The sequence below is a fragment of the Manis javanica genome, chromosome 10 (genome assembly GCF_040802235.1).
Source record: "Manis javanica isolate MJ-LG chromosome 10, MJ_LKY, whole genome shotgun sequence".
In the NCBI taxonomy this organism is placed as follows: Eukaryota; Metazoa; Chordata; class Mammalia; order Pholidota; family Manidae; genus Manis; species Manis javanica.
This window is the reverse complement of record NC_133165.1, coordinates 33,363,014-33,386,236: the sequence shown is the minus strand read 5'-3', so window position 1 is coordinate 33,386,236 and position 23,223 is coordinate 33,363,014. Positions and strand designations below refer to the sequence as shown.

The following is a 23,223-nucleotide window of genomic DNA, read 5'->3' as shown; positions in this document are numbered from 1 at the left end:
AGGCAGAGTTGGGCCTGGCCCTGCCTGGGCCTGGGGCAGGCAAGGGGCCCCACTCCACGGGTGGGCATGGGGAGGGGCCAAGGGTATCCCATGTCCAGATTTGATGCCCAGCCCTGGGAGGAGTGCTCTCCCTGAGAGGGACCTCCAGAGACCCAAGCCTGCAGCCAGGCACCCTCACCCCCACCCCCAGGAAGGAAGTCATTCACACTGCACTGTGCATTTGAAGCCTCGCTTTTTTATTGGTAGGGAAATTCTAGAATGTGGGGCAAACAAGGCTGCCGAGGAGTCTGGCATCCTTGATGCTTCTGGATGAGGGCAAGGAAGCAACACGGGGCTCAAGCAGGGGCCAGGGCCAAGCCCAGGCAGCTCTAAGCAGGGCCACTCTGGGCCCCGAACGTCTGTTTGCTCTTGACTGACGGACGGGGGTGCCTGCAGTGGGCCCTCTGCTGCCGTCTTGCCCACATCTGGGGGAGGGGTGGGAATCTCTGTCCCCTCACTGAGCCGTCGTCACCACTCGGGGCCTCTGGATGTGGAGCTGGGGGGTGGGAGAGAGGAGGTGAGGCCAAGGGGCCGCTGAGCATTGGCCACGCTCTGCCTCTGAGCTGAATGGGCCCCACCCTCCCCAGACAGCACCAGGGTGCTGGGGGCCAGGGTCGGGAAGAAGCAGCTCCCAGCCTGGGATGGGCCCCTGAGTCACCTCTGTGCTGGGGTCAACTTTCTTCAGGGAGGGCCGGAAGCGGCTGTAGAGGGTTTTCAGGCTGAATTTGTCCTCCTTCAGATCATCACCTGTAGGGAGAGATGTCAAGGTGAGCATGAGCCTGCGGGAGGCTGGAGGAACACCCGGGGGGCAGTGGGAACATGGGGAGCTTTTTCCAGTAAAAGGAGCAGGTTTGGAGAGTCAGTCCTATACCTGCCTAAAGCATCATTCACTGCCTGCCCCTCCAACCCCTCGCTGCGGCCCATCTCTGAGGCGGGTCTGGTCGGCTCTGACACACGTCTGGGGCGCTGGCCCAGCGTGACACAGTCACAGAGGGAACCAGAACAGCAGCCCTGTGCCTCAGGGTCAATAGTCATGGCCAGGGGCTGCAGGCAGGTGCTGGGATGATAGCTGGGGTGGAGCTGGGGTGTGAGGGAAGGGCCTGCTCAGCCAGGCACACTTCCTGTGATGGCAACAGTAGCCACAGCAGGCAGGAACCAGCTGTGCCAGGAATATCCCCATCAGAGATGGCGCATGCGCAGCACCCCACACTCAGCATGCCCCACCAGCTGTCCCACGCGTCCCATCTCAGGCTGTAGCCCCATCCAGGCCTTCTCCCTTCCCCAGCCACAGCCCTACCCAGCTCACTATAGCAAACTGTGTCACCTGCCCCCTATCCTTGCTGCCCCCGCTCAGCCTTGCTGTCCTTCCCTGCGATACTGCAGAACCACCTCCTTGCTCTCCCCATCTGGTGCTGTCCCCTCAAATCTACCTGAAAATGAGCAGCTCCAAACGTACTTCTCAAAACCTCTCCCATAAAGCCCCCCTAGTGGGTCTCTACCATGGCCCACAGAGCCCTCCAGACCCGGCTGGGCCAGCCTCACGACCCACTGACCCGCCTGCGGTATCCCCTGGACGTTGCTCTTCCCCTCTCCACCCCTTTGCTTAAGCAGTGCCCCTGCCCGGAAAGCCTTTACTCTCTCTTTGCCAGGTTCCAAGTTCCTGGAAGCAGGAAGCACACCGCTCACTCACCAGCTGTGGCAGTAAATGGCCTGGCCCAGGGCCCCCAGGCGACGCCCCCTCTGCAGTCCCTTATGACTTGCCCCACCCCAGGCTGGTCAGGCATACTTCTGTGCCCTGTCAAGCCCCGCATGGCCCTGTCAGCCCACTAACTGTGTGAGCAGCTGGTGCCCCCGGGGTGGTCCCAGGGCAGGACCTGGCTCTCAGCCTCCCCTTCTTGGTCTTTGTCAGGAAGAACTGGGAAGGCAGAGTTTGCTCAGAGTTGGGAGTGTTGGTGGATGAGATGAAGGAGAAGCCCTCAGTGAATGCGTGTGGCCAGAGAGTAGAGCAGACGTGACATGACAGTTTCCATGGCACCTGCGTGCAGCCAAGAGAAGCTCTGGGAGCCAGTAAGGGTTGGCCACACAGCAGGCTACAAGGAGGGGTAGCGTTTTAACCATATCTTAGAAACAGAGTGGGACTGGAGCACGCAGAGACCTGGGCAAGGGGAACCTTCCAGACAGTGGCACAGCTGGTGCAAAGGTGTAGTGGAGGGAAATGGTGAGTAGTGGCCTCGCACAGGGGCACAGGGAACTTGATAAGGAGGGGCTGAGAAACGGTGAGTGTCAGCAGGGGCTGCCCTGGGGTCAGGGTCAGGAGGCCACAGAGGAGCTGGCCAAGCCTGGCTGCTGCAGCAGATGTGCCACCGGCTGGCAGTGTGCATCACCCACAACCACACGGAGCCCACCGCGGTACCCTCTCTGCCGCTGTTCACCCACCAGCTTTGCCCTGACCCTTGCCTCTGATGAGAGGTACCTTCCCAGATGTCTGTGTTCTGGAAACTTCCAGGGATGTCTTCTTCTTGCCACTCTCGAGACAGATTGTACTCTTTCCTGCCAACAGAAATGCCGTGAGTTCTGGTGACAGGGAGGCAGAGGAAGGGGCTTAAAGGGCCCCGACCCTGCCCTGGGCTTCAGTTCCGGAAGGGGCTGTCACATCCAAGCCCTGAGGCAAGGAGGGCCCTGCTCCCAGAAGCATGAGCAGAAAATGAAGCAGCAACCCATAGTCTGCCCCCATCTCTCCCATCAGTGGGCCTGCCTCCTCCCTTCCCTGTGAGATGCGGCATCGAACCAGTCAGAGCACCTCCTCTGGACTGCTGACCAGGGGCTGCTCACCCCACTCATAGCTCTTCCCCATTCCATAGCTGGGGAAGGTGACACCTGGCAGCTCATTTTGTGTTCTGGGGGCACAGTATGGCTTCTGGCAACTAAAGTGACAACAAACACCACGTCATTTCATCACATTGTCCATTTGCAGTACGTAAGATTTTGGTTCCATTTCTTTGCCATGCAGATGAGTCCTATCATATCATCAGGCTGCCCTCTGCCATCCCTAGAGCTGGAAGAGGCTGGGTCCCCATCCAGGGCTGGCTGCCAAATGCTGAGCTGGAAGGAGCAGAGCCTTGGGATATGTTGCCTGTGGTCCCTTTTCAGGGCCCAGCCGCAGAAGCTTACCTTCGCAGTTTCCTCTGGGATCGGCCGAGGAAGACGGTCAGGACAACCACCACGAGGACCAGCAGCCCCACAGCAGCCCCCACGCTCCCATACACCAGGCTCTTACTGGTTTGCAGCTCACAGGTCTCTCCCCAGTACCAGTGTGTGTCCGAGGTTGGGCATCTGGGGACACACGCAGGCTCAGGCCGACCTGCCAGCAGCCCTCACACCCAGTCTCCCAAAAGGAAAAAATCAATTTCAAGGCACAGGAAACTGGCTCCCCCTCCAAGGGCAGGTGCATGTCACCCTCCCTGACTCCCTAAGGCTAAGGGACAGTGAGGAGGTGGGGAGCCTGGGACTGCAGAGTAGGAATTCAGAATGTGAGAATGTCAGATGCTTCATCCCAGACATTTGATGTTCACCCATCAAATCTCCAGTAGCTCGCACCTTGACAGGCCTGTTATCATTATACAAAATACTATAAAGTATTTTGTACTTTAATTTATGGTCTCCCTAACTGAGTATGCCAGCTACTGCCACAGGTGATGATAGCATTACGGCAAGGAGGACATAAGGAAAATGAATGATAGAAACAGAGATCTATAGATACATATTTGGAAATTAGTAACGGGAACTTTCTCAGGAAGGGACTTGCTCGGTGCAAGGATGCCCACATCCATAATCTGCTCTGGTAGGAGTGGGGGTGATGAGAGATCCCAGTAGAAAAAAGATGCCTGTAGGGGAGGGGGAAGGAGGTGCTTTGCAAGCTCTGCCCACCCCTGCCCTGCCCCCTCGGGTGACTGTAGGGGACAGTACAGCTCCACCAGCAGACAGGATGGGTGCTGGGCTTGGAGGGGCCAGGCACTCACAGGCAGCGGGGGCCACTTCGTTGCATCTGGCACTTGCCCTCATGACAGTTCAGTTGCAACTTCGCTCCTTCAGTGCAATTGGTCACACAGGCTAGCTTCCCTTTCAGCTCATCCACATAGTAGAACTGGGCAAACTCCTTTGCAGCCTTCTGAGTGCATTGCTCTGAGGGTGACGAGTGAGTGGCAAGCATGAGCCTGGTTAAAGCACCCCTGCCCTCACGTTTACCTCCCACACTCTGTCCCCCACCCCCCGTGGAGCTACTTACCCTGCAGGTCAAAGCCCAGCTTCACAGTCGTGCTCACTGTAGTGGCCTCCTCACTGTAGCACAGATTTGAGGGGGCTGCCAAGGGTGGTGGTAAAGAAAAAACAGAAATACTGCCTTGGGTCCCCTGAGGGCCAGCCTGGCCTGAGTACCTTGCCCAGAAACCTCTTCCAGTCCTGGGCTGATGCTGTCACCAGCCCTAATGTCCCCATTTGCACCAGCTCATAGGCCCAGCTGCCCCTAGGGATGGGGACATTAGGGCTGGTGACAGCATCAGCCCAGGACTGGAAGAGGTTTCTGGGCAAGGTACCCATGCCAGGGTCCTGGATTCCTATAGGGAGGCTCCTGGAGTTCAGAAGAGAGGAGGGGTTCAAGGTTTGGGAGCTGAGACCTCCCTAAGGGACCCCTCCCATCTTTCCCCACCAACGTCAAGGGGTTTTAGGTGGGCCTACCTTTGCACTTCTCAGAATCATTCAGGACACTTTTCGTCTCATTCATAATCTTGGCCCTTACGATCTCAGTGAGGTTTTTAAACAGTTTCTCAAATTCTGAAGTGTAGTTTGCCTCCAGGACGACATCATGATCCACCACGATGCTGCCGTTGCTGGAAGCAGGAGCCGATGGCTCATCAGTCACCCCGTGTCACCAGCCCTCCCAGCAAATGGGGCCCAAGGAGCAAGAGGTGTGATGAGAGACAATTAGACATAACCCAGAGGCGCAACAGAAACAAGGGGCTCTTCCCTCCAGTAATTGAAAACCTAGAGGGAAGCCACAGAGTAAAACGATCTGAGATCCCAAAATAGCAACTGAACAATAAATGCCACTGAGCAAAACTCACTCCTAAGAAGGGAGGCTCTTGGACAAAGATGTAGAGAAACTGAACCCGTGTGATCTATTGGAGGGAATGTAAAATAATGGTGCAACCACTGTGGAAAACAGTATGGCGGCTCCTCAAAGAATTGAAAATAGAAATATCATTTGATCCAGCAATTCCACTTCAGGGTACACACCCAAAAAATTCTTTTTGAATTGGAAGCAGGAATTTGAAGACATATTGGTACACCCATGTTCAGAGCAGCACTATGCACAGTAACTAAAAATGTGGATGCAGTCAAAGTGTCCATCAGTGGATGAATGGGTAAACAAAATGCAGTCTATCCATAGAAGTGATTATTATTCAGCTATAAAAAGGAAGGAAATTCTGAGACATGCTAATACATGAATGAACATTAAGGACGTTATGCTAAGTGAAATAAGCCAGTCACAAAAGGACAAATACTGTACAAGTATTTATATGAGTAATCAGATTCATAGAGACAGAAAGCAGAAAGTAGAGGGGCATGGGGGGCTAGTGTTTAAAGGGGGCAGAATTTCTGTTTGTAAAGGTGAGAAAGGTCTGGAGCTGGATGGTGGCGGTGGTTAGCTTAATACCCCTGACCTGTGTGCATGAAATGGTTAATGGCAAATTTTATGTTATGGCTATTTTACCATAATAAAAAATATTTTAAATAAAATACTAAAAATAGAGGCTCTTGGATTATATTTGAAAACCAAGTGAGCTTTTAGAAGTGGAGAAACATGAGGTCACTTGAGAAATAGAGGATTCCAACTGAGAAACTGCTCATTATATGGTCAGTTGGTGCTGCTGAAGGGAGAGATCTTGAGACAAGGTCAGCCACCGCCCACAGCCACTGTGACAGAGACGTGAGGGCAGGACAGGAGGGCTTCAGCCAACAGAGCCCTGAGCCACAGTGGAGATGGGACAATGGCACTGATGCTGGGCGGGCGTGAGGGTGGGGATGGAGGGCATAGAGCCATGAAGCCCCACAGGCCCTGGACAGCAAGTCACCTTCCTTCCAGACACCTTCTCTTCCCCTGGCTGCTGGGACAAGAAGCTCTCACACTGCTGTCTGCTTCTCTGCCCTCTCCTTTGGGGGCTCTGACTCCCCTGCCCAGCCCTCTCATACTGGTACTTCCCATGCCTCTTGCTTGCAACACCTTTGTGCCTGTGCTGTGACCATCCCGGCCATCTGGTCTACTCCCAGGGCTTTCAGCGACATCCACCCAGGGATGTCAACACCAGTCTCCACTGCAGACACTTCCTATCATGTGTTCAAGCTTCTGTTGCTCCATCACTCAAGCACTCCGTGTGGCTGGGCCCCAAGACTTGAAGACTTGACATGGCCCATCATCTCCCTTCATCCTACCCCTCCTTACATTCCTCCTCTCAGCACAGGGCACCCACACTCCCAGCAGCCCAGAGATCTGGTGTCACACCTCCTCTCCAGCACCCATCAAGTCCCATGGTCTGCTGGTCCTGCCTCCTGAAGAAAGGCCTTTCACACCAGACTACTTTTCTTCTTCATTGTCACTTCTCTGGTCCAGGCCATTATCAGCTCCATCCCCTGCCCACCCTTTCTCAGCCCTGCAGCCAGACAGAGCTGGTCTGCAGTGTAAATCTGATGTCATCTCATGTGGGCTGAAACTGCTGGTTTAAGCCTAAACTGCTGCTTAAAGCCTAAACTGGGTACAAGTCATTTTTCCAACCTTTGCCACCATGACCCCTTTGCCCTCAAGCAACACGCTGTACTTTACATTCCTGGGATCTGCCCCACTCCTTCTTACTTCTGGGCTCTGTATCATTGATTCTGTCTGCTGCATCCCTGTCCGTTCCCTCAACCTGACTCGTTCCACATCAGCCTTCAAGCCTCAGCTTAGCTGTCCCTTCTTCCGGGGGCATTTGCCTCCACCTTACCAAGCTTGCATCTGGGACCTCTCCCACTGCAACCTGTGCACCCCTTACCGTATCTCTAACCAGAAGGCACAGCTGTTTTGCTATCTGTGTTCTGCCACTTTAGCTCCATGAAGACCGGGACCACTGTGTTCCCAGCACCTAGCACAGGAGAGGCTTTCAATGCAAATTTGTTAAATGGATGAATGATGAATGATGAATGAATGAATGAACAAATGGTCTCAGAGCCCTCAGGTATTGCCTGCAGGCTAGGAAACCCCTGGCCCAGCCAGGTACTGATACTTATTCATGATGGGAGGAGGGAGGAGAGCAGGGAAGAGAGTGGGGGCTTCCCACAGTCGGTAAGTCTGCCCCCCCACCCCAACATACTCACAGCAGTCTCTTGACGATCACGCCTCTGTACTGGGGAAAGTCTTTGCCCATGTAAGCTTTATCCATCTGAAAGAAACGGGGCAGCTAAAGCTCATACAGCAGCCTCATTTCCTGTCTCGGGGGCAGCCCCAGAGTCCCCTTCCCTCAGGGAGTCCACGTACTAGCCCACAGAGAAGAAAGAAGGGAAGGCACGGGGACACTCCCTCTGCCAGGATGTGGTGGTGCAGGGCTCAAGGAAGGAAGCTCTCAGGACTTGGGAAGACCAAAAAGATCCATAAGCTGGGCAACTCTGACGAGTAAGTCTGGATGAGCTGAGCACCCCCTCTCCCACTGGAGACCCACACTGGAGCATCTCGGCTTCCCCACTCCTACCTGACTGTTGAATAGTTGAATGAAATTCCAGTATGCCTGGGAGGATGCGTTATTCAGGTCTTCCGTGAAATTCCTGTTAGTCACTTTCACTGTCACACCTACAGTGGCATTGATTTTTTCCGGGATTTCTGTGGGAACAGGCCACAGTAGGCATGAGACAGCAACCCCCCAGCAATGTCTTCCCAGATCAGTTAATTCTCTGCCTGTTGGTCTCATGGAGGCAGAGTAAGTGGGTAGCAGAGTGGATGGAAATTCAAGAGGCAAGTAGGAGTTCCTGAAACATCTGCCCCTTGTCTCTAAATACCATGAGGAGCTAGTGGCCAGGATTACGACCCAGAGAGAGCTAAGGGGAAGGCTTCAGAAAGGGTTGGGATAGAAACTTCCTGATGAGCGGGGACAGGTGAGCCAGTGGGAGGGGCCCTGAAGGGGGAGGCAGGTCTATGCTTTACCTGCTCACTGCCTAGGTGAAAGTCACCCTTTCTCCCCTACCTGCACAATGAGGCAGTGGTAGCCGATGATGCTTCCAGTGCTGCCTCCCGTTTAAGTGGTTAAGGGGTGTGGGGATGATCTGCAGAGAATCAGCAGAGAAGTTCATTACCTAGGAAGAAGGAGTCCACAAGGGACTTGCACTGGTCGCCAAAGAAGCCTTGCTCACAGACACACTCTTTTCCATTCCAGGTGGTCCCAAGCTGGCACTGACCTGTGGAGGGGTAAAATCCACAGCAGTTACCACAAGAGCCCACGTGACAAGAACGCCAGCTCCTGTTCCAGGTCCCATCATTCAGACATTGCACTGGCAGAGGGGGAGGGGCCCAGGTGATCATGCGGCAACCAAGACCCAAGACCCCTCTATCGCCACCTCAATCCCCAGAAGAAGGTGGGGAGAGGAGGAGGGACAAGGGGGGGAAAGGAGAGAAGAGATGAAAAAGGACAGGCAAAGGAAACAAGAACCCTGCCATCAAAAGAGAACAAATTTCATCCACATGGACAGCATGCACTGGCAACAGAAGGCACTGGAAAGGTGGAACCTGACCACAGAGAGGTCTCAGCTGATGACGGAAGGTGGCCAGGACAGGCCCAGATAGACTTACCTGTTGTCATGGCCGGAGAGTGGCTTGTCACCACAGTTGTGCGGGTGCCAGTGGACAGGGGATGGGGAGCTGAAGCGGTACTGAACCTAGGGCCAAGCGAAGTGGAGGACTGAGGAGGAGAGAACCCGGAGGTTCTAATGGCTGAAGAATAGTCCGGGGCTGGCCTGGAGGAGAAGTCAGGGATAGCTGAGGCTGACGAGGAGGCACTAGGGACTGTGGTCTGGCAGCTGTCAGGGGACATTGTTGGGCTTGGTGACCCTACACCACTCGGGAAGACTGTAGATCCTCCACTGAGGGTGGTGACTTTCGGTCTAGAGATGACTGTCGTTGTAGAGGAGGGCGTGAGAATTGATGGGGATGCAGGACTAGGGTTGTCTGTGGCTGAAGGGATGGAGGTAGAAACTGTTGGTTTGGTAGAACCACTGCTGGTGATGAAGAGAGTGGAATCCTCACCCAAGGTGGTGGGTATGTTTCCAGAGGTGGCTGGGGAGGAAGAGGAATGGATGGGACTTGATGAGGATGATGGATTAAGATCTTCTGCTGTGTTAGGGGCATCAGGTGAAGCACCTGTGCTGGAGGAATAGGTGGTGGTGGTAAAGACACTGGCCTTAGCGAAGGTGGTGACTGTAGTGGAAGGTGAGGGGCCAGAGCTTGGCAGAGATGCAGGGCCGCCTCTAGGAGGGGTGGAGGTGGCACCACCAGAAACCACAGGACCAGAGACAACGGACACAGTGGTGTAGAGAGTTGGCTTCTCTGTGAAAACTGTAGTTGTTTGTCCAGAGATCAAGGTGATGGAAGATAATTCACCAGGGCTTGATATGGAAACAGGATTTCTATTGATGGTGGAGGAGGGAACAGCTGAACTCATGGGATGAGATGAATCAGAAACGTCTGTGTGAGCGTTGGAAGCTTGAGGAAGGGATGTGAGTGTTTGCCCAGAGACCAAAGTGGTGGAAATTAATTCACCAGCACCAGATGGGGAAGAAAGACTTGCATCCTCAGTGGTATAGACGGTGTCATGTGGAACTGTCAGAAGTGGTGAATCTGAGAGGACTGCGGAGACAGTGGATTCCACAGGAATGGACAATGTGGGTGTTTTTTGATATCCACCTATAGTGGAAAAGGATTCACCTGAACTTGAAGTTGAAGCAAAACTTGCATCCTCTTTGGGAAGGGTGGTGTCTGAGGTCACTGTAGTTTTGAACTCATGGGTAACTGTATAGACAGCAGACCCCTCACTGAGGGTGGAGGATGAATGTTGTGAGACACCCGTGGTTGTAGACAGCTGACCAGAGCTAGAAGAGGACACGGAACTCCCTTCAGATCTGGTAAAGGAAGTTTCAGAGGAAACTGTAGATTTGGACAAATCAGAAATACTGGTATAGACAGTTAACCTCTCTGTGGGAATCATAGTAGTTTGTTCAGAGAGAACAGTGGGGGTAGAGAGGCCACTGAGGCTTGCTGGGGAAGCAGTGCTGTAGGCAGGGTGGGTAGAAAGTGTGGGCGTGGACACCTGTGAGATGACTGTATAGAATGTGGTTGCTGGATGAAGAGCTGTTGGTCCATCAACAGCAGAAGTGGTAAAGGACTCGCCAGGGCTTGAAGCGGATACAGGATTTCCACCCTCTTTGGTGAAGGTTATTGTGGATGAATCTGTGGGTTGAGAAGAATCAGAGATAGTGCTGTGCCCCGTGGGTTTCAGGGCAACTGTAGCGGCGGTTGGTCCTGAGACAGCTGAATTAGTAGCTGCCTCTCCAGAGCTAGATGAAGCTGCAGAACTCCCAGTGCCTATGGGGTGGGAGCTGTAGGGAGAAACTGTTGATTGAGATGAATCAGAAAAGGTGACGAAGATGGCTGTCTCCTTTGTGAGAGCAGTGGTTTGTTCAGGGACCACAGAGGAGGTTGAGAGCTCGGTAGGGCTTGGTGGAGGTGCAGGCCTTGCACTGTCTGTGTTGTAGGAAGCGTGGGTAGGAAATATTGATGTGGATAAGTCAGAGCTTATTGTGTAGAAAGTGGATCCTCTAGGAAAGGTTGTGGTTGAGTGTTCTTCACCACCAGAGGTGGTAAAGGATTCAGTGGGATTTAATGTGGAAGCAGAAAATCCATTCTCTTTGGTGACCATCATCTCCACAGTAACTGTAGATTTGGATAAATCAGGTGTACCTGTATAGACAGCGGTGCCTGTGGCTGTAGGGGTGGTAGACAGCTGGCCAGGACCTGAAGGGGATGCGGCACTTCCATCATCCCTGGGAGAAGAGGTTTCCAAAGAAACCGATGTTGTGGACAAACCTAAAATGTGTGTGTAGAGACTTGTCTCTTTGGCAAATGTCATGGCTGTTTTTCCAGAGGCCTGAGTGCTGGCAGATGACTCACCAGGACCAGAAGGGGATGAAGGGCTTGCTGTGTAATCAGTATGGAAGATGTCAGGTGAAACTGTAGGGTTTGGTGAGTTGGGGAGGGCTGTGGAGACCGTGGGTTCCACAATGAAGGACCTGGTGATGTGACCACCACCGCTGGAAGCAGTAGGCGAGTCACCAGGACCTGATGGGGCCATAGGACTCCAAGTGCCTGTGAGCTGGGAAGCCTCAGATGATGCTGTGGATTCGGGTGAAAGAGACATGGTTGACTCCTCAACGAGAGCGGTGGTGGTGTGTTCAGAGGCCACATTGTGGGTAGACAGCTCCCTGGGGCTTGATGGGGAAGCAGGGCTTGCCTTGTCTGTGCTGTATGAAGGGTGGACAGTAAATGCTGGTGTGGACACCTCTGATGAAGTAGTGTAGAAAGTGGATACTGTAGAAAAAGATGTAGTCACGTGTCCATGATCAGTTTCGGTGGCAAAGGACTCACCAGGCCTTGATGTGGAAGCAGAAAATCCATCTTCCTTGGTAACAACACTGTCCAAGGTAACTGTAGGTTTAGATGTATAGACAGTGGATCCCTCAAACAGGCCTATGGTTGACTGTTCTGAAGCAGTCAGGGTAGTAGACAGCTGGCCAGGACCTGAAGAGGATGCGGCACTCCCAGTATTGGTAGAATGAGAGGTTACGTGGTAAACAGTTGGTGTGGATAAATCTGAAATGTGTGTGTAGAGAGTTACCTCCTCAGTGAGTGCCGTGGCTGTTTGTCCAGAGTCCCGTGTGCTGATAGATGACTCACCTGGGCCAGAAGGGAATGGGTGACTTGCCATGTCAGTAGTATGGAATTTGTCAGGTGAAACTGTAGGATTTGGTGAATCAGAGAGGATTGTGGAGACCATGGATTCCACGGTAAAGGGCATACCTGATTGTCCATAACCAGAGGAGGTAATAAATGATTCACCAGGACTTGATGTGGACCCAGGACTCCCTTCCTCCTTGGTAAAGGTGGTTGCAGACGAGTCTGTGTGTTGAGACCATTCTGAGATGGGGCTGTGGCCTGTGGATTTCTGGGTGACTATAGTGGTCATCAATCCTGGGACCACCGGGCTAATAGATACTTCTCCAGGGCTCAAGGGGTCTGTAGAGCTCTCAGTGTCTGTGGTATGAAAAGCTTCAGAGATAACCGTTGATTTGGAAAAAGCAGTAAAGGTGCTATAGACAGTTGGCCCCTCAGTGGGAGTTAGGCTGGTTTGTTTAGAGACAGCATGGGTGGCCAAGACTTCACTGGGGCTTGATGGGGAAGCAGGACTTGATTTGTCTGTCCTATAGGAAAACTCAGTGGAAAACGCTGCAGTAGTTTTGTAGAAAGTGGATCCTTGAAGAAAGGACGTGGTCATTTGTCCATTATCACCTTTAGTGGTAAAGGAATCAATAGGATTTAATGTAGAAGGAGAAAATCCATCCTCCTTGGTAGTGGTACTGTCGGAATTAACTGTGTGTTTCGACAAACCAAGGGTGCCTGTGTACACTGTGGATTCCTCTGTGAAGGTTTCAGTTGTCTGTGCTGAGACAGTCGGAGTAGTAGACAGATGCCTCGAGCTTGAAGGGGAAGCAGCACTTCCAGCCTCTCTAGTATAAGAGCTTCCAGAGGGAGCAGTTGACTTGGACATTTCAGAGATGCTTGGGAAGACAGACGGAAATTCAGTAAAAGTTGTTGCATTGTGTCCGGTGGTCAGAGAAGTGGTGGAAAATACATCCAGACTTGAGGGAGTAGAAGAACTTAGATTCTGAGAAGATACTGTGTGTTTTGAGGACTCTGAGATGGTTGTGGAGACAAGAGGTTCCTCAGGAGTGGACATGGGCAGTGGTCCATCACCACTGGAGGTGGTAAAGGAGTCACCAAGGCTTGATACAAATGTACGACTTTTATTCCCTATTGTGGTTGCAGATGAGTCTGTGTATTGAGAATAATCAGAAATGGTGCTGTGGCCTGTGGATCTTGGGTTGACGCTACTGGTTGTCAATCCTAAGCCAACTGAGCTGGTAGAAGCCTCTCCAGGGCTTGATGAGGCTGTAGAATTCTCCATGCCTGTGGGATGAGAGCTGTAGGAAGAAACTGTGTATTGGGATGAAGTAGACACAGTGGTGTAGATGGTTGGCCCCTCTGTGAAAGTTGTGGTGGTGTGTTCAGAGGCCACAGTGGGGGTATACAGCTCACTGGGGCTTGATGGGGAAGCAGGACTTGCCTTGTCTGTGCTGTACGAAGGGTGGGCAGAAAACGGTGGTGTGGACACCTCTGAGGTGGTGGTGTAGAAAGTGAATCCTGGAGGAGAAGATGTGGTTGTCTGTCCATGACCACCTCCAGTGCTAAAGGATTTACCAGGCCTTGAGGGGGAGGCAGAAAATGCATCTTCCTTGGCGTCGGTGCTGTTGGAGGTAACAGTAGGTTTAGATGAACCAGGGGTGCCTGTATAGACAGTGGACCCCTCAGTTAGAGTTAGGCCTGTGGCTGTCTGTGCTGAAGCAGTAGGGGTGGTAGACAGCTGGCCAGGACCTGAAGGGGATGCAGCACTTCCATTATCCGTAGTAGAAGTGGCTCCTGAGGAAACAATTGGTTTGGATAATTTAAGACTGGCTATGAAGGCAGAAGGCAATTCAACAGAAGTTGTAGCACTATGGCTAATGCTCATCATTATGGTCGAAAACCCACTGGGGCTTGAGGCATTAGAATAACTTGTAGTGTAAGATGAGGCTACAGAATTTGACAATCCCAAAGTGGCTGAGGAAGTGGCTTCCACAGTAATGGCTGCACCTGCTGCTCCTTTACCAGAAATGGTAAAGGACTCGCTGTGACTCGATATGGACACATCATTGGTTGAGGTGTTTGGAGATGACACTGGGTTGAGGAAAATCAGTGATAAGGCTGTGGTCTGTGAATCTGTCAGAAATACATGTCTACACTTCTGCCCAATAGGCCTGCACATTCCTCCCCAGGCACACGGTGGCGTGTTCATTTACTTGGGCCTCTGGCATACATGCAAATGGACAGGTGTGTTCGCATAAATGTCCCATGCGCACTCCTTTCGCTCCTCACACTCTGTGGTTTGCAGACCGCACGCTCATCTGCCATCATTTGGCTGATACTTAGTCTGAAAGTCCTCCCCATCCTTCACATCTGAGACTCCCCTCTAGCAGCTACCACAGACCCAGGAGGAATAGGAGAGCCAAGGCCCCTTACCATGCACCATTCACTACCTGTCCTTTCTCTCTAGGGACACCTACACAAGGGCTATCTGCTTGGAAAACTGCCAGCTCTACGTGGCTGTCCTGTGGCCCCTCACAACCTGCCCAGGGGAGTGCCTTCTCCACCCTGGGTTCCACAGCTCACCCAGTAGACTAGAGTTGTCTAATAGTGAGAGTGCTGGCTTGCACCCTGGGACTGGAGGGCTTATTCTGTCTTTGTGCCACTTACAACATGTGACTGCATGCGTAAGACTCTTATTTTCCTACGTAGGGTGAGACTATGATCCCAGGCTCCTCTTTATCCTGACTTTGAGATGAGTAAGATCAAATATGGAAGGAATCTCCATGACAACAGTGCCATAAACCTAGGAGGCATTAGGAATTCTGCAGACTGGTGTACGGAGACTTCCTTGAGAAGGTGGGGCAAGTGGCCTCTTGTCCCTCCTGCCAGTCCCCTGCCCCTCCTCAAGGCCCTGAAGCTGTGCCTTTCTCACCTCTTAGAAGGATGGACCTTGGCCACTGGCAGAGGGAACCAAGAAGGCCATCAGAGCAGGGGCATCCTCCACTGTCCCAGACACCCCTATTTTCACAGGTCCTGACAGACACTCACAGAGAGAGGCCAGGTGCTAGACCAGGACTGGAGGCCAAGGTAAGCAGGGAGTGGACAGTTAGTCAAGACATGTCTCCCACATCGACTGTGGGTCTTTGGCTTTGCAGACCACCATCACAACATTAGGGGAAGAGTGCTATCAAATCGTTGGTTAATGCGGTACGTGTCAAAGGCGCAATAATGCCAAAGGTTCTTGGAATTCTAAATTAATGAGAAGATTGAAAAGATCTCTGGGTTGTTTTTAAGTCAGGAGATGTGTTTGTATTGCCCAACCCTCTTGCCTATGAGTTAGGTTTTATCTGATTCCACATGGAAGAAGCAGAGGAGCTGATCTGGGGAAGCTGTCAAGGCTGGAGGTAGGGGTACCCCTGAGTCGTGGGTATCAGGAGGATCAGTGAGACAGAGGGAGCACTCAGGGACCCCGGTCAACCCAAAGCAGAGGGTGGCAGAGCTCGGGGTAAACTAAACCCAGGCCTGGCAGTGGGACCTCAGAGCGCCTTCTCCTCTGTCTTGTCCTTCTCTGAAGTGAAGGGCCATTCTGCCCTCCTGGCCTCTGAGGGCACCTCCTCCACTTGCCCTCAGAAGCCCCCTCTATCTCACTGAGAGGCAACCACAGCCCCCAGCCTCCCTGCCTCCCTGTGCCCACAGGAAAACTACTTCTCAGCTCTGCAGCCCTACTGTCTAGACTTTCAGTCAGCAAGCAGTTACTTGTGACTGTCAGGACCACGCCAGCCCCCACCCAGCATGGGGGCTCATGGCCCCCCACCCAGTGCAATGCCGACAGAGTCCCAGCCCAGTGAAGGGGAATTGAGAGCCGACAGCCCCTCTGCCTTTCTTGTCAAGGAAGCCTTCAGAAAGAAAGTAATAACTGATCTGTCATTTTCTTTTTTTCTTTAAAAAAAAGTTTTATGGATTTAGGCATTATAAATTTTACTGGATTTTGTAAGTTATAAAAGCAGACTGTTGTTACAGGTCAAACAATGAGAGAGCATGTAAAGGCAGTTTATGATCACATCCCTAACTGAATCACAAAGAATGAACAGGGGTGGGGAGAGGTGGCATTTACTGGCTGCCTATCAGGTTCCCCGACTAGCCCCATCACAACTGTAACTCACTGCTTGTGTTTGGAATTGCGTGGCAACGCCTGTGCCCCTCGCGGAACGTAGAGAAGCTGGGTGAAAGTGGAGAGCATTCCCGCCCTGCTCAGCATGACCCAGAGCAGGCACTCCGTGAGCACTTCTGAAGTGCATAAGTGAATCAATACTGAAGTCTATTGACGCTTTTTCTTGGTTATTTAATGTTATCTTGTGAGGCAGACATGAATATTTCTGTTCTACACATAAACCAAGGTTCTGAGGATTACATGCATTGCTGGTTCACCCACCTGGTGAGATAGGATTCAAGGACAAGCCAAGAGTGGCTTTTCCTCTTAGCTCAAGGGAAGGATTTGGAGAATAGAGGAGAGGAAGGGAAGGTTTCAAGCCGAGGGAACAGCACATGTAGAAACACAGGAGTGCATGTTTGGGGCAGAGTAAGACACTGAGTGGGGAGTGGGGGCAGAGGGAAGGCGGGTAAAGCCAGTGTGAAGCCAGCTCTGTCTGGACTTGACCAAGCAGCAGAGAAGGGCAGAGAAGGGCAAAAGGCTGTGGTCCCAACTGGGCCTTAGAAGCAGAACCCTGCAGTGAAGGGGCAGCAAGGCCCAGGTGGGAAGGCTGATGAGAGCAGAGCAGGGACACGGTAAGCCCCAGAGAAGGCCAGGACATCTGTTGAATGGACCCTGGACATCTGCCCTCTTTTCTCTTTATTCCTGGGCTCACGGCATTTACTCCACTCTGTTGCCATTCGATCTGCCCTTAAACATTCACTTCTCTGCTATAGTCACCTCTCAGGGCACTCCATGAGCTCCAAGTGCCCTGTTCCTGTCCATCTCAGCAGGCTGCCTTCCTCCTGGAATCTCTCACTTCCTTCAGGTTCCAAGATAACAGCATGTCCTCCTCACCCTTCTCCCAGCTCCTGCTGCTGTTCCCTGCTCACTGTCTAAGTGGGACCCCCAGCATAAAAGCTTGGCCACATCTCTCACCCTCCCAAAAGACAACCCGCTCTGTGCCCACGGCTTTCACTCCCTCCCAGGTGCCCTGAACAGAGCTTCAGACCTCTCCCAGCCCAGGACTCTGGTGAAAGTGGTGTCCCCAAAGGATGTGGCAGAAGATGAGGTTGTCCTTCCCAAAGACATTCCCGAGGGTCAAGGATATTCCACTAGGGAGCTGAGCAAAGGGAAAACACAGACATTCTCCAAGGAAAGAAACTCAAATGGCCCACAAGCCTACAAGAAGGAAAAAGTAAATAAATTTTACTAGTAAGCAAAGAGATCTAAACAAAGCAAGATCCTATTTATTTTTCCCTATCAAATTGCATGCCCTCCATGAGGTTAGATGATAGTAATAGTTGGTATTGGTTGGGGCATTCTTACAGGATGTCAATGTGTGTTAACTTGGCATCATATTTCTAAAGGATAATTTGCCAGTGTGCATCAGGGACCGTAAGTAGAGTCATTTGATTTTAATGATTCCATTTCTAGATACTGCTCCTAAAATAATCTGATGCAGTTTTTAAAATATTTGTACAATAATGTTTATTACATCATTGTATATTATAATAAAAACTGGTTGATGACTAGGTATTCCACAAACTGGTTGATGACTAGGTATTCCACAGAATGGAATACTGATTAGCCATTAAAATATAAATGGCCCATAGAATAAATCTAAATACATATTCAGAAATAGACCAAAACTTTAACAACGTTTACCCGAGAGGTAAGGTTCAGCAAGACTTTCTTCCTTTTGTTTATATTTTCTAAATGTTCTACAACTAATATGCACTCATGTTACAATGTTCAAAACACAATAAATGGATATGATATTAAAAATAACAAGTTAGGCGTGTCCAATACCTTGCAGAACCCAGAGGAAACCACTTAGAGTTAATGATTCCCGAGCTGGGATTCCCCACACCCTTGTGTCAAAAAGCTTAACAAAAATGACTTGTCTGCCTGCGTTATAGCCACACTCGCCACCAGAGACACCAGCTCTCCTACTCAACAGGCAAAATTTTCTACTTTCTTGACCTGTTTACAGTTTTTATTGCATTGTCACAATACATGTATTTAGATTTTTCGTAAAAAGATAATCATTTGAGTAAAGCAGCCTTCTTGGAGACAAGTCCTAGAAAGAACCTCAGGACAAGTCTGAAGACTGTCATCACGTTATGAAACTGTCCCCTTCCCTTGCCCCCTGCCCCCTCCAAAGCACATTTCTGCTTGCGGTGACCTCAGTCAGATGGCTTGGCAGGAACAGCCCTGAAGCGTGGGGTGCGGAGTGACGGTCAGGGTATGCCTCCAGGACCTTCGGCAGTTAATCTCTCTGACCTTTCATTTCCCCCTGGATCATGGGGGCGAATGATGGCTGCCCTGACCACCCTGCTTACTCTAGAATATTCTACAAGAGAAGCAGTGTGGGGGCCACTGGGATGTGCATCGGTCTCCCAGTCCTGAGTGCGCCTTCAGCCCTGCCACCCACAGGCTGTCTCCACTGCAAGCTAGTCCCCCATGGCACAGCTGCCTTAGGGACGAGATCAGGCCAGGGCCTCCTTGGCTCTTTCCCCTTCCCGCTGCACACACCCGAGGCAAGTGAATGTGCTTCCCGGCTTCCTAGCGCCAGCACTGTGCCCCCGCCCCTGCCCACTGCCTCCCTGAAGACAGAGCAGTTGGTCTGGTTGCTGCACAAGCATGGTATAGTGACTGGACTGTGTCTCCCCAAAGATACATCCAAGTCCTAACCCTGGGGGACTATGGCTTTATTTGGAAATAGGTTCTCTGTATATGTAGTTAAGAATCTCAAGTTCAGATCATCCTGGATTTAGGGTGGGCCTAAATCCAAATACCAGGGTCTTCATAAGAGAAAGGAGAGGGAGATTTAGACACAAAGGAAAGAAGACCATTTGGTGGCTGAACAGAGACCGCAGCTCTCACCTCCAAGGAACACCAGGGGCCACCAGAGGCCAGAAGAGGCAAGGTAGGATCCTCCCCTCAAGCCTTTGGAGGGACAGGGCCCTGATGATACTTCATTCCCAACCTCTGGCCTCCCCAGATGTCACAGATGATATTTCTGGTGTTTGAAGCCACCATGTCTGTGGTAACTTTTTGCAGCCATCCTAGGAAACTAAACACATGGGCACCCCCAGTTACAGCAAGTGGTAAAGAATGGGGGCCCTGGAGCCAGACAGCTTGAGTTCACATCCTGGCTCCTCCACCTGATGGATGGGAAACCCTGAACAAGGCATTTAACCTCTCTGTGCCTCAGTTTCCTCACCCATAAAACCGAAATCAGTAATAGCATTTTCCTCCCAGGGTTGTTGGGAAAGTTAAATGACATACATCATAGATATCATTCTAGAACATAGAGCAGACCCTCAATGGACATGGCCACCTTGATTATTAATATAATACCCAGACTACAGGGCAGTGTGCTTTCCCAACTTGCTGTCCCCAGGGAATCTTTCTATTGGTATTCTAATGCTCTCCATAGCTGTTGTGGCATGTCAGTTCTGAATTTGTCTAAGGCTTTTGAGTATCTGTTAACACTTCCTTCCAGAACTACTTCTTAACAGCTGCCAAACTCCAATGCCACATCTCTCCCTGCAGCCTCCCTGATCGGCTTGGGCAGAAGCTACCTCTGCGGCCCCCCTCTGCACTCTTCCACACTGGGCCCTTCTCTGGAGCCCCAGCACCAGACATGGGTTGTGGTTCTTTTTGCCCAGTCTAATAAACTCGACTATAAACTGGCTTAATCATCCTGCCTCTTCCAGAGCACACAGCACCTGCCCAGGCAGAGCCAGGCCTCCTGTGTTTGCTGAATGAGTAAGTTTATTACTTTCTGTATAAAACAGCACTTCCTTCTAAATGTTCTAAATTTACATCACTCAAGTTTCAAAGGTTGCCCCTTTGTCTACTGTGAACAATTCTCTTCTCACCTTCACCCACTCTTCCTGATTCTGTACTTGAGCATTTTCACCCTTCTGGGTCGCAGAGCTCTGACCCTCGAGGCTCCTGCCCCACCCCTCCAGGACCGACACTTCAGCCCTGTCCCCACGTCCATCCTCAGGAGCTCCCCTCCTCCAGCCTTCCTATGAGCACTTGGAACTTCACATGCACAAAACAGGGTACAGGCTCCCATACTAGTGCTGATCCCCAGCCCTGGCAGGTCTTTGTGGCCCACGGAGAATTCTAGACTGTGTCCTATTCCTGTCGTCTCCTCAAGCCTTAGGCCTCAGGACATCTCCACCGGGAAACTCCATGGTCACTCCAAACCCAATAGGCCTGCCTAAAGGCCACTGTCAGCCACCACTGAAAGACTCCCGCCCTCCCAGTCATACAGGCTGGAAGACGGTCTATTTCCATGACCCCAGCCCACCATCAAGTTACCCTTCCTCTCCATTTCCAGGAGCACTGGGCTCCCCATCTACCCAGGCTCAGCCCAAAGAGGTCCTCTGGTGTCGAAGACCTTCCACTTGGCTTTAATGCGCCTGTTGCCCACAGACACTCTCCATCACTGTGTTTTCCCCACCGAACTCCATGCCCATGCACACCAGGCCCACGCGCCCTCCCCTTCCAGCGCTTTCTGACACCTGGGACCCTGCACGCCACGCTAGTGTTTTTCCTACCTTCTCACGCTGGTGGTATTCCTTCTCCCTACTGTTTGCTTGGCCAAAACCTCATCAGTCCTCATGATGAACTGTGGCCTCCAGAAAAGAAGCCAGATTAGAAACAAAGAAAACTACAGATGCCACTGGTGGTCTCTAACCTGACATCTGCACCCCTCCCTGAAGACCCAGAATATATGCAGGGGGTGTGGGGGTTTGCAGAGGGCTGAGGTCCTCCAGTGCAGTAACAGGGCACCTAGTATCAAATGGGTGAGGTCATGTTAATTGTTTGCTCTATTGCCCCAGGGAAGTCACTCACCCTCTCTGAGCCCCAGTTTCCTATCTGCTTTCCCTTCCTTACACAACCTTCCTTGTGAGAGTCATACGAGCTTATGTGCTGTGAAACGGCTTTGTAAACAGCACAGCCTTCTGCTGAGTGGGGATAGGGGGGTGGTCTCTGGGTATCATCGGAGTCCCCCCAAATGGTCCTACTTGCCTGACCTCCCCACTCCTGATGGCTCGCTCCACTTACCAGAGATAGATGCTGTCTCTTTTGCATGCTAATGGATTCACCTGTGTCAACGCTATCTTTTCCATACAATTTTACATGCCTTAGGAACAGGGGTCTTGCCTGTATCGGTGACCATCTCTAATGCATGGCAGGGCACTCAGAGGCAATACACTGCTAACTGTTGGGTTCTTCACCATTTTCACCACCACCACCACCATCCCTCTCCTCAGATAACCCAGCCAGAGACAGGCCTGGGGTCGGCCTGGGGAGCAGGGACCTCAAGGGCCCCTCCTGAGGTTGACTCCCACACATAGCTTCCTGCTTTCCATATGTCAGTTTAAAGCTAATATATCCAGAATTAATGTATGTTCACAGTGTCCCAAAATCCACAGTTCACCCCTAGCCCTGATCCTCAGCAATTCCCAGCCTGCACTGCAGTGTCCCTATCATGACATGTGTGCTGAGGTGGATCTGAGGGGTTCTCAGAACTTGCTGCCTGTGTTAGGTCACAGCCACCTGCAGAGTGCCAGAGCCCCCCTACCCTGCTTGCCCTGCCCACTCACACCTCTCCCCCAAACACCCAGGCCTCTCAACTCAAGAGCTACCTCTGCCCCCTGGGGCCTTGTGCTTGCTCCCCAAGTGTTCCTTGCCCAGCATCTGCCCTGCCCACCCCTTCCCTGGGGCTCTTCCCTGTCAGAGCAGAAAGTCTATTCTACATGAGGGAACGCACAGGAAATCACTTCCCAGATGTATGGCCATGACAAGGCCCAGCAAGGATCCCAAAGCCTGTGTCTCCCCCTCAGTCCTTCAGCCATTTCCAACTGGGGGGCTTTCCCAGGCACCCCTGAGCTCTCCCCCAAGCAAGGGGGAAGCTGCTGGCTGCACACAGACTCCCCTCCTCCTGTACAGTGCCTCCGTGGAGTTTGGGAAGACCTGGCCCTCTGGGCAGATGCAGCCTGAAGGATGAGGGCAAGCAGAGACCCGTGTCTAGGTCAAGAAAAGGCCTGCATCTCCCCCAGGAAGCCTGGAGAGCAGAGGGGATGCTTGCCAGCCCCCATTCAGCCCCTGGGCCAGGAGCTCCATCAACAGCACAACCACAGGCCATGGGCACCTGCAGGTCTCCAGGGTGACCCCTTTAGCAGGATGAGGTCACAGCCCTGCTGTCCAGCCCTTTGGCAGCCCCCTCCCTGCAAAGGGAAAGAGCAGGGAAGAAGAGAGGCCAGCACATGCCCCTGGTCACTGGGGAGTGCAAGGCCAGTTCTCACTCACCCTCTGACGATATTACTGTTGTGGCAGTTGCCCAGAACCAGACAGCCAGTGGCAGGATCCAGATCACCAGCATCTCCTGAAGAGTGGGGCCCTGGCCACAGGGCCTTCCCTCGCCAGGAGGGACTAAGAAATGAGAGCTCCCAGGGAGGAATCAACTATTAAAAGGACCCCGGGGAGACCTTTGCCTTGGGGAAGAATGACATCTGGCCCAGGGAAGGGGTGCGGTGATGATGCTGGGTGGGTGGTGCGTGGTGACCACAGGGAGTTGGCCAAAGGGCAGTCTGTCAACCCTCCTCCCCTCTACCTCCTGGAGAGCTGACTGCCCAGAGTCAGGGTCCCTCCAGTGGAAGCCAGAGTCACAGGTTGGGCAGGGCAAGAGGGAGGGACAGGAGGCCAGAGGTGTGAGAGTATGTGACATGCGCCAGGAGGCATGGGTCAAGAAGTGCCAGGGAGGGGGGACTATGGAGGGTGGGGCAGCAGAACCCCAAAAGGAGCAGCCAGGCTGAGTGAAGGGCCCACACCCCCACCCCTGAGAAGCCCCCCTTTCTCCCAGTCTTCCCTTGCATCCACCTCAAGCTGGTCCATTCCAAACGTCCAGGACCTTCCCCCGGGGCTCCAACCACCA

General features: G+C 52.3%; 1 protein-coding gene across 2 annotated transcripts; it reads right to left on the bottom strand.

Annotated features, from left to right (window-relative positions):
• Positions 1-215: 215 nt before the first annotated feature.
• Positions 216-23,223, bottom strand: LOC108395740 (mucin-12). 2 transcript variants are annotated; one of them, XM_036998721.2, is made up of 8 exons: positions 7,443-7,511; positions 4,774-4,925; positions 4,325-4,399; positions 4,059-4,221; positions 3,211-3,372; positions 2,513-2,589; positions 698-786; positions 216-535 (listed from the first exon to the last, which is right to left on the bottom strand). In XM_036998721.2, exons 2-8 carry the CDS (start codon positions 4,817-4,819, stop codon positions 494-496), a joined length of 654 nt encoding a protein of 217 aa, XP_036854616.1. In that variant the 5' UTR covers positions 4,820-4,925; positions 7,443-7,511; the 3' UTR covers positions 216-493. The 2 variants fall into 2 exon arrangements, with proteins under 2 accessions (XP_036854616.1, XP_036854615.2); XM_036998720.2 differs by lacking the exons at positions 216-535; positions 698-786; positions 2,513-2,589; ... (1 more) ...; positions 4,059-4,221; positions 4,325-4,399 and adding exons at positions 7,818-7,945; positions 8,416-8,517; positions 8,909-13,864; positions 22,599-23,223 and having other exon boundaries at positions 4,857-4,925.

What these genes read in the sequence shown, in the direction of transcription:
- LOC108395740 (XM_036998720.2), bottom strand. Translation starts at nt 22,671, where the DNA reads ATGCTGGTGATCTGGATCCTGCCACTGGCTGTCTGGTTCTGGGCAACT. An exon ending in AACAGTAATATCGTCAGAGG is followed by an intron (nt 13,865 to 22,598) that starts GTGAGTGAGAAC and finishes TTGTTTCCTCAG; the next exon opens with GAGCCACTTCTACTACGGAT. An exon ending in TTCAACTATTCAACAGTCAG is followed by an intron (nt 7,512 to 7,817) that starts GTAGGAGTGGGG and finishes CGTTTCTTTCAG; the next exon opens with ATGGATAAAGCTTACATGGG.